This window comes from Ischnura elegans, chromosome 10 (assembly GCF_921293095.1).
Source record: "Ischnura elegans chromosome 10, ioIscEleg1.1, whole genome shotgun sequence".
NCBI classification, from domain to species: domain Eukaryota; kingdom Metazoa; phylum Arthropoda; class Insecta; order Odonata; family Coenagrionidae; genus Ischnura; species Ischnura elegans.
In genome coordinates this window covers 12,364,169-12,375,038 of record NC_060255.1, presented here as the reverse complement: position 1 = coordinate 12,375,038, position 10,870 = coordinate 12,364,169, and the positions used below count along the sequence as shown (strand labels likewise).

Here is a 10,870-nt window from a genome sequence, read left to right as displayed (position 1 = left end):
GATTTGGATGAACCGTCATGAAAAAACGTTAAATCGGGCAAAAAGATCTTGAGCGGGACAAATTTTTACGACCATAAATGCGGAAAAACGCAAAATGCGGAAACACTAAATACGGATAATTTTTATATTGTCCTAATAGGGAATGAATCGGGACCCAAAAAAATAAACGCTAAATGCGGAAAAACGTTAAATGCGAAGACGTTAAATCCGGATCCGACTGTATTAGTAGTAGTACAACACGTAAAATATTAATTCCCTGTTAGCATTCATGAGCGTTAGACATGGTTCTTTGCTAGCATTGGCACTCAAATCAACCCTTTAAGTGTCCGCCTATTGTGCCCCGTGTAGTGATGAATGCCAGGGCTTTGTTGGCAAATTCGCAGGCATGCACTTAAAAATTAGTAAAAAAAAGCCTAATATGCATTTTCCGAAGCTCATTATTTTTTTTTCATTTGCCCTCAAAACTTACGGGTATGTTAAAGCATGACAGATACTAAAAATAGTTACGAAAGCTACATGAAGCACGAAAAAGTAAAAGTGTAAAAAAAACCCAGCCAATAGATTAGTCCACAGGCACAATAATGATTAAAAAGCACAGATGATTTCAGGATGAGACGTGGATCAATTTCATATCATAATTGAATCAGACAAAGAATGCAAATATGCAAATATTTACAATCAATAGTTCGGTTACACATATATAAACATGAATTGATACCACCAATGACACAGATGTCTAATAAATTAAGAGCAAGATTAAAAGCCTTTAATGGACAGACAAACCATATGGTCCAACACATACAGCGCCGACTCCATGGGGCCTGAGCCCCCTCAAAAATTCTTTATAGGTGTGAGGAAAAAATGTGTCATGCTTGTTGATTTTCCCCGGAGTGTCCAGATATTGATATTCGAGTTATCAGGGTTCTAATGTTGATCATGTGACTCTTCTAAAATGCTTAAAAAACTTAAAACTCACTACTTATGAAATTTCCCGGGGCCCCCCAATCATTTTTTGTAAGTCGGCATCCCTGCACCCACAAGACTCCAACACTGAATGAATCATATCTCTTTCCTCATCTGACATTCACACCTGGCTTGATAATTTTGTTTTACATATCCATTAAAAGCAGGTGCTGGTCAAGCATTGGGTACCTCTATTTTTGATTGTTGTCGCTGTAAATGACTAAATATTTTAAAAGTGAGCCTGCACTTTATGATATCATTCTAAGTCACATTAATTATAGCAATATTTTTTTAGTTGATGAAAGAAAAGAAGAAAAAACTGATTTTAACTACATGCTCAATCAGGGTATTTCAATGGGATGATTTAGAAGTTTTGTTAAAAACTGCGAATTGTTTTCTCACAAATTCTGACTTTAATACAATTAATCTCGTTGCTTATGGTAGGAACTCATCAATTTGTGCTTATTCATAGGAAAATCACTTGATAGCTTTGAAACATTTACATGAGAGACTATCTCATTATAATAACATAAAAATGCCAGGAAGTGAATTTTGCAAACCACTAGAGTAATTAAATGCTTTTCCGTAAATGCCCCGAAGATTTCCCTATCACTCTGCAACAACTGATCATCCCGATTCCTCATAAAGCGAGGAATTTTTCCCAAGTCTAACATGAAGTATTTTGGTCTAAACTCTATCTCCCCATGCACACTGTTCATTTCTGCAAACTATAATAAGTTATTACGGAGGTGGAATTCTTTACAGATGATACTGTGAAAACAAACAAAAGCACATCAAGCATTCCGACGAGGGGGTCTTCAAAGCTCAAGACCTGCTCGGCTTAACTTCATCACCCTATCTATCTTTCACTCTGCCATCGTTCCAATGGTGTGCGTTGCTCCATCACATTCATGCATGATGACAAAGGTTTTAATGCATTTAGTGGCTGAGCAACATCTTCCTGCCGCCCCTGGCTGAAGACACAAGTTTGGCAATTGTTTGTTGTCAACAGAGGCCACCTCCATCTCTTGGCATTATGTCTAGCACTATCCATGGTGCTCCTGCTGGGTGGCAGGCTCCACAGTAGCCACCACACCTTCCCACCACCATCCTGTGTGAGGAGAATCAAACACTTATTTCCATGTGCTTTTCACAAGTAGGGTTGCCAACCCTCCCCAATTTATATCTTCAACAGTTTGTGAGTTTACTTTGTGAAACCTTACATCTGCTGCCAAATAAATTGGAACATAGTAAATTCCACACAACCATACTAGGTAAACCTAAACCAGTTTCAGCTCTCACATATCATTCTCACGATGAAATACCTCATGATAATGGCATATATAATAATAGACTATGGAATGACAGATAAATACAACATATCCCCTTGTATAAAGTGTATATCCCCTTGAGAATGACATGTGACAGTTAAAACAAGGTGAGGTTTACTTAATAAAGTTTTGTGGAACATACAAAGTTACAGAATATTTATTTAACCCCCAGAGCTTCTCATTTTTTTTCTTAGTTCATCAATGACACAAAAACCTTTCATGGTTGTTGAATATTTCATCTTTGCTAAGTTAAAAGCAGTGAAATTCACATTAATTGCAATGGCACAAAGTTCCCCAGGCCCACAAATCAAACCACAGATCTTTGGTTTTCCTGGCCATAGTGGAGACCACTACAATTCCCAGGTTCATTGGGTTCCATATGAAATTACCAAGGTTCATTGAAGCTTGGCCTTTGGGGATGGCATTGCAAGGGAATGTGGACTTCCAAGAAGCTAAACCAATGGTGTAGTCCTTTCCAGAGCTAACCCCACAATTCGTGATTACCATTGAAGTTATCTACTGACGAAGGTAGGTTTGAGTGAAGTACATATTTTGTAAGGATCCCTTCTCTTCATGAATTTCCCTCTTCAATTCAAAATAACGCCAGCTCCCTTTCATTTCATCTAGTTCCTCTATTTTATCCTCATAGTCACATTCAGAGCTTCGACTTTCCCTTTCCTGGCTGTTATGGTTTTCCTCAGTCCTTTGAATCTTTTAGTAGCATTTCATAAGAACCAGGTTGTGACCTGAATCTGCATCAGCCACAAGAAGGCTGCATGAGTTTTTCACTCTAGTCCTAAACCCCTGTCTTAACATGATGCAGTCTGTTGAGTATCTGCCCATGTACACCTCTGCCCTTTGTAATAATTGGGAATTTTGCTTTAGTGATGAATAAATAGGTTCTCCATAAAAATTTTATTGTTTTCTCAGCCTTGTCATTTTGAATTCCTTGTTTAAATTTTCCCATTTCGTTTCCATCCTTTCCTTCCCCGACTGTGTTGTTCCAGTATATGTCTCCGGCTTCTAAGAAACTGGTTTAGGAACTGAATGCAGTCCGGCCGCTGAGAGTTCTCCCTTTACAGCCAGAACGGTCTAATTTGGGGTAGGGGGCAAGGTTGCCAGGTCAGAAAGGGAAACGCCCAAGTCACATGAAAACAAAAGGCTTCTCTGAAGAAAGGAGCCAGAAGGGACGACAAGCGTGAAGGACTCGAAGGCAGAATGCCTCGTTTTAGTTATTCAAATAAAGGACTTGTTTTTGTAGTTGAGGCTTACTTTGGTGCTTCATATGGATGTAACAATGTTGTATGACTAGGCGAGGGTGTGAGGTGCATTTGGGAGAGAGCAATTGGCTGCAAACTGCGCTGGCACCGTGTTCTCTGCCCCTCCTATTGCTCTGCCATCAGTCAACTCTCACCGGCCAGACTGCAGTGATGGGCATAAATATAAGGTTTTCTCTCTCACAGTGGCTTCGTAAGCACTACCTCCATCTCCTGTGCCGCAATGTAGAATTGAAACTCTAACACCAACTTGAGTAAACACAGTCTGAAATTTGGCTTGGTGGTATAACTGGTAGCATATCTCACCTGCAATTGGGATATCTAGGTTTGAATTCGATAAGCCAAATGATTTTTATGGCAGATTTCACTTTAGTCCTCCTTTTCCTAGGACCCACGGTTTGCTCCTGAAGACAGACATGCCCTCTTGATTCATCACCAGAGAGGAATGCTTTGACACCAAACCATTAAATATGTAGTAGAATACTATCCCTTTTAGTACCAGCCTATTTTGTCTGCTATGCTGAAGAGTACCAGGGCTTTTTTGGCGAATTTGCTAGTTTGAACTAGCTAATTGAATTTAAAGAAATTATTGAATTGAATTTATAGAAAGCCTAAAATGCATTTTTGCAGTATCTTTCATGTTATAGAATGACATATACTACAAAATAGTTACAAAGGCTACATGAGGCACAAAAAAAATGAAAGGCATGGGTGCCAAAAAACCCGGCTGATAGATCAGCCCAACAGGGGTGCAGCTAGGAATTAGGAAGTTTAGATGCAACTAATTCCAGGGAGTGTGGGGGTATGGAATACCCATCAGGATAAGCGGTTGGTGCGAGATTAATAAATTGCAGAATTTTAAGATAAATGGTTGAAAATGGTGAGTTTTTAGGCTTTCTGAGGGATATTTTATTAATCCTTACACTATTTTATTAGTGATATCAATCCCATTAAGTAAAATGGATTAAACTTAAAAATTTCTCTGAGGTCTGGGGGGGTTTTATCCCTCAAAACCCCCCCTTGCTGCACCACTGCAGCCCAATATACTCTTTGCACATATCCTCCAGGCTAATGGCAGGCTCTACATATATGGGTAAATCACGAGGAAGATAAGTTAAGAGCCATGCACTCACGTCTTTCCTGCTGACATGAACAGCTGCCCCTGAGCCATGTCCCTCCCACTCCATACTGCTATGAACCCTGAGTCCAGTACCCTTGAGGTTGACACTGAAACGACCCTGAGGACAGTCTAGGGAGCTGTAGCAATCGCCCGCTTCCCCATAAGCCACTCTTGTACCATGTATCTGCCTCGCAAAGGTCATATCTTCAGCTGGAAGATAGAAGATAGCATTGCATGAGGCACACACACATACAGACACATGCCTTATTGTAAAATTTTCTCTTTAGATCCAAACACTGGACCAAAAATTCAATGAGATGCTCCTTAACTGTTCGCTTCAATTTGATGAAAGGAAAGTAAAAATTTGTGAAAATCACTTTTTTGCCATTTTCAAATGATTTTTGTTGTGAAAACCTTGGATTTTTTCAATGATTCTTGCATTTTTTAAGAGTGAAATCTTTCTACTTAAAACACATCAAAACCAGAAGTCAGTTGATAACTCTGTTTTTATGAAATTAGCTGTTGGAAAAACCTTGCCATAACCATATTTACCCTAATTTTCAATTGCTCAAATGCTTGATTTAAGGCATTATGCCCTTAATCAAACACCACAGAACATTGATGGGGGATACACCAATGAAATGGTGTTTCACTACGAAAATATATTTTACATCAGCCACAATAATAGATGCAACAGTACTCACTGTCAATTCTCATTGATGTGACATTGATTCTGACACGAGAGAAGACTGTCAGACCACCTTTGACACTGGAATCAATGGTGCATTCACAATCATTGCAGAATCAATCAGTGCTTCCTAAACTCCCATCTGGGCATAATTTTGGCTTCAATAGCCTGAGCACAAGGAAGAGATGATATGAGCAAAATTTACACAATTTCCGGGCTATGTAAATTTAATACATATCTAATCTTAATTATTAATAATGTATCACTAACAGTTACAAATCTCTAAAATAAATAATATTATAATCCTCCAATAAAATCTAGAATCAAAGAAATGGTAAACAAAACATAAGTTTATAGGAGGAGATGATATGAGCAAAATTTACACAATTTCCTGGCTAAGTAAAATTAATACATATCTAATATTAATTATTGATGATGTATCACAAACAGTTACAAATCTCTAAAATAAATAACATTATAATCCACCAATAAATCTAAAATCAAAGAGAAATCTATGCATTCCTTGCCATGGTAAACAAACACAAGTTTAAAGATCCAGCAGTGAAATAAATGAGAAATGGCACAAAGGACTATAGCTTTTATTAACTAGTCATTCATCTAATGAGTAATGTAGAGTGTGTGCATTATGGAAAAATAGAATTAAAAAATGAAAAATACACTGGCTGAAGATGCAGCAGATGTACAAAAATCCAATCTAGGAAAATAGTCATAGCATTTTGCTAGACTTCTTTGGCTTAATTTCATATAGAATGAGGCAGTTGAAACACACTAGACATATTTAAACATAGCATACCTTTGGTCATAAAACTCTGAGAAATTCTCTTTTTCCCCAGTTGGCAGGGTGAGGTATTCCTTAGGCGTTTGAGATGATGTCATCCCATGGCAGAATATTGATCCACTGATCCAACCATCAGTCAATACTCACCATCCCTCAACTCAGTCTGCATTCCGTGATCTTTCCACTTCGACTCTCTCAACATTTCACATGAGGTGTACTCACCTGTAAAAGAGATAATTAAAATTTAACTGCAGCAGCTTCCCTCAAAAGTTTACAAACTTCGGTAGGACTTGCTGTAACGTAATTCTGCCTATAATGATGTGAATTCCTGGTCCTTGGATGCAATGATCACCAATGTTAATTTCTCCACATGAAACGATTGCGAATGATATGAAATTCCCACAATTATGAACTTTTCTTTGGCCTCCTGGGGAATTATTACCACTTTTACAAAGAAATTTGGGCCATCTTCACCACTTAACCGTTCCTTACTTTATCATCAGTTGTTCTTACGTTTAGCCATCATCACGTAGTTCAACTGTTGATTTTAAAATCCTTCCCTTTTAAGTCGTTTGATGGAATGGGTAAGTTGATGGTTGATTGTTACGGAATTGTTGCTTAAATATAGATGATTTACAGCAGTTAATAATAATGAACATCAAACATGGAAAATCATTGCAAAAATATCATTTCACAGGGATTCAAACCTTGATTTCTGATCATACATGTTAAGTACTTGCTGCACCACCAATATTGCCAGGTATCCAGTTTACTCGTTCACATATCACAGGCTTTTTGAACTACCTGGTCTAGTAGGGTTTGTCCCAAAAAGTAACAATTATATTTAGACAAATGATTAGATATTTTTTTCTTTATTTACTGATTACCAGGTTGGTTCTGACCTCACTATACCTACCGTATTTCCTGGCCGATGCCAGGACGCACTTTTTTTTCTCCAAAATGTGCTGTAAAATTAGCCTGCGTCTTATGCGCCGATGGTATACGGATATCACGGGTATAACTTCGTCCTATAATAAGCAACCGTTTTGACAGGATAAATAAATACCATTAAGTATTTTTTAGTGTATCAGGCATTGAAAATAGTTCAATTCATTAAAAATTTTGATAATAACACTTTTTTGAGCAGGTTGTTAGAAATAAAGTTTTAATATGTCGATGTCTAACTCACTTCAAAAAAAAAATCCCGGATAAATCAGAAATGCATACAATGTAGCATGTTCAGTTTAATCTTGCAATGGGTGCTGCTACAAAACTTACATACATTGAGCTAAAGGAGATGTCATCTATATGTTAATACATGGTATCTCTCATGAAAAACTCTGAGTCTACCGGCACTCAGGTAACAAAGTATGAGCACGGTGTTCAGTGTGTAATACGTATCTTTCTATTTAGTCTGCACATGTGCTTCTAAGCACAGAAACTTGGTAATTTCTGTATAAAAAGTCAAAATTCGAATAACCTAATGGGATCTAAAGAGAGAAGATTGTCGTACAGTATTGCATTTAAACTTGAAGTAGTGAAATATGCTTCGGAACACAGTAACCGGGCAGAGGCAAGGCGATTCGGCCCACCTCCAACCGAGAAGATGATACGAGAATGGCGGAAGCAGAAGACAGATTCAATGAATGCAAAAAAGAGTAAGAAAACTTTACGTTCATGTTCTCCGAAATGGCCAAAGCTTGAGGAGCACGTTAAGACCTGGATAATAAATCACAGGAAGAACGGGATCACTGTTTCAACAAAAATGATTTTAATGGAAGCGAGAAAGTTGGCGATAGATATGTCTATTGCCGATTTTTCTGGGACAACGTCGTGGTGTGAAAGATTTATGAAGAGAAATGGTCGGTGCATGCGTACTAAAACCACAATAGCACAAAAACTGCCACCTGAATACGAAAGAAAAATTATCGAATTCCACAAATACGTACTTAACCTGAGAAAAATGAAGTGTTTTGAAATAGGACAAATAGGAAATATGGATGAGGTTCCCTTGACGTTTGATGTGCCATCAAATAGAACTGTGGACATTAAAGATGCAAAGACAGTTACGATAAAGACTTCAGGTAACGATAAAACACGCTATACTGTTGTCCTTGCGTGTTGTGCTGATGGTTCAAAACTCCCTCCTTTGTTGATCTTTAAACGAAGTTGTTTGTCTTTGTTGATCTAAGTGTACAATTCCACATGGAATTTATTTTCATGTTCATCCTAAGGGATGGATGGATGGATGGAGAGGGTATGAAACTGTGGTTGCAGAGGGTGTGGTCCCGGCGTCCAGGTGGACCTCTGAAGAGATCTTCTTTGTTAGTGTGCAATTAGTTTAAGGCCCATATAACGGAGTCCGCAAAAATCCTTGCTACAGAACTGAAGACGCATCTTGCTGTGATTCCTGGTGGATTGACTTCTCAACTGCAGCCTATGGATGTTTCAATCAATAAACCATTCAAGGGATTTATGCGTGAAGAATGTATAAAGTGGATTGAGGCACCAACTCACGATTTCACACCGACCAGAAGAATGAAACGGCCGTCAATTTCTACCGTTTGTGAGGGGCTGAAAAACTCCTGGCAGAAAGTAAAAAGTGAGACTATCATATAAAGTCTTTCAAAAAGTGTGGAATCAGCAATTTGCTGGATGGAAGTGAAGATGACATTTTGTATGAAGAAAGTGACGACTCCCGAGAAAATATAAATTTAAGCAGCAGTGATGAGGAATTTCTGGGGTTCTATGATGAATAAACTCTGATATATTTGCTAATTAATTTTTTAATACTTAAGTTCCGTTTTTATGCAAAATGTTATCATTAAAATTCTTTTCTGTATTATCCAAGTATTTTAGTTTTTTTCGTAAATTCTAACCTGAAAAATCCAGGTGCGTCTTATGTGCCGGTGCATCTTATAGGCCGGGAAATACAGTATTAATTTGTCCTTCCCCACCGTACGGTGCAAGATTAGATTTTTCAGGTAAAAAAATTGTTTCTGTTTCTCAGTTCCACAAATTCTTTAAGTAAATTGAACTACTTAATTGCAAGCACTCACAGTTGGGAAATGACCGAGTAAAATTATCTGAGTTACCAGAAATGATTACACTTCACTCACTTCTTCATTGTAAACATTATATCTTCAAATATATAACTATTACTTGAAACCTACTCATTGCTTACTGAAAATATTTTTGTTATTTTTCGGCACATACCCTATCAGGGCGTGTGGTTCAAAAATCCCAGGCTATTTGAAAGAGTATATAAGAGTCAATTAAGTTATGATGATAGTGTAGCAGTCACAGCCCAAATGGCAAGAGGAAATGAGGAACTGGGATTGCATTCATTAGGGTTGTTCAAATATTACAGTAGTTGATTAACACATTCAATGTGAGCCCAATTTTCATTAATGTCGTCAAAATCGGCCGTTAAAATAAGGAAGAAAAATAGAGGAAGGTTTCTGTGCCATAACTTCCGTTCAAATACTGCTTTTTATAAACGGCGCACATGGTTGGAAAGAGGGAAGCTTGCTGAAGGCCATGCACACAATGAGAAGACTCGGAAGTGGATATTAGGTATGTACGGAGGCAGAGAAAGGGCTCCCGTCCCGACCAGCAGAGCACGTCAATTAACGTGCTCCATATCTCGACTTGGACGGGACCACCTCAATTGACATGCTCCTCCCTGAATGTGTTAATAACATTTACGACACCCGTCATTCCGTGTACTGTGTAAGAAAATGCAATATTAATTTTCAAGCTCCACTAAATAAGTCAGTCAAATTGTGGAAGTTCAATTAGCTTTCCTAGTTAAAAACTTTTAAATGAAATACTTTACTTTTACTACAAACTTCTACTTTTCAGCCAACAGTCTAGCCACCAAAAGAAACTCGTCTGATACAATCATTCATTGGAATTAATACAGTGATTGGGCATGACTAAGACCATTTGGATACATACATGCATGGCGATTGCACTTTTGACGAGCAGGAGGTCTCAATGCTTACGGGCTGAGCTGCTTTGAAGCTGGCTCCATTTGACCATCTCGCTTTATCCAGACACAACTCGGTAATCTCCTCTGCTTTCCCTTCCAACCACATGGTTTGGAGCACTAGAAAATAAATTAATTATATAAGCACCATGGTTTTAAAAGCTCAAATCTAAACCATCAATGCATTGTGCAATGTAATTCAAGACCTAAGCTTCACTTACAGCTTTCCATTTTCCAGTTTTCCACCTATATTCGACAATAGGGCACTCTGTAACCTGACATCGCTGCACCTCTGCAGGCATATGATGAGCAGAGCAATAGTGCTGTTGTGGAGGCCCAGGGTTTCCCAGGATACTGTCGTACTGATCCAAATCTGCTGGAATTGTTCTGCTCACCTTGTGGCAAGTCACCCTCTTCTGCTGATCACCAATTCCACAGGTAGTGGAATACTAAGGAAATTAAATAAAGAATGCAATTATACATATATCATGGAAACATAGTTATAAATATACATCGAGTTGAATTACGACAGCCTAGATGAAGAATAAATATAAAAATAGTAAATTTATAAATAATAATAATATAATGTTTTATTTGTCCAGAGATCTAGTAGTACGAGGGTTACACTGATACAGGACACGTCAGGTTAAAGTATATATACTTACAATAAATACAAATATACAATGATGCAAGATATGTCA

At 37.9% G+C, this 10,870-nt stretch overlaps 1 protein-coding gene and 1 long non-coding RNA gene across 2 annotated transcripts; both read right to left on the bottom strand.

Moving 5' to 3' along the window:
* Positions 1-961: 961 nt before the first annotated feature.
* On the bottom strand, positions 962-5,477 carry LOC124166803. Its single transcript, XM_046544495.1, has 3 exons — positions 5,396-5,477; positions 4,705-4,901; positions 962-2,074 (listed from the first exon to the last, which is right to left on the bottom strand). The coding sequence occupies exons 1-3, from the start codon at positions 5,406-5,408 to the stop codon at positions 1,823-1,825; spliced, it is 462 nt and encodes a 153-aa protein (XP_046400451.1). The 5' UTR covers positions 5,409-5,477; the 3' UTR covers positions 962-1,822.
* Positions 5,478-5,496: 19 nt separating this feature from the next.
* On the bottom strand, positions 5,497-10,613 carry LOC124166802. Its single transcript, XR_006866517.1, has 4 exons — positions 10,391-10,613; positions 10,139-10,289; positions 6,194-6,400; positions 5,497-5,547 (listed from the first exon to the last, which is right to left on the bottom strand). It is a non-coding gene; the product is annotated as an uncharacterized LOC124166802 (long non-coding RNA).
* Between the last annotated feature and the right edge of the window lie 257 nt (positions 10,614-10,870).

Bases quoted from the DNA above. Each gene is read 5' to 3' on its own strand.
- LOC124166803 (XM_046544495.1), bottom strand. The intron at 2,075-4,704 runs GTGAGTGCATGG...CTCCTCACACAG, and splicing joins TTCATGTCAGCAGGAAAGAC to GATGGTGGTGGGAAGGTGTG.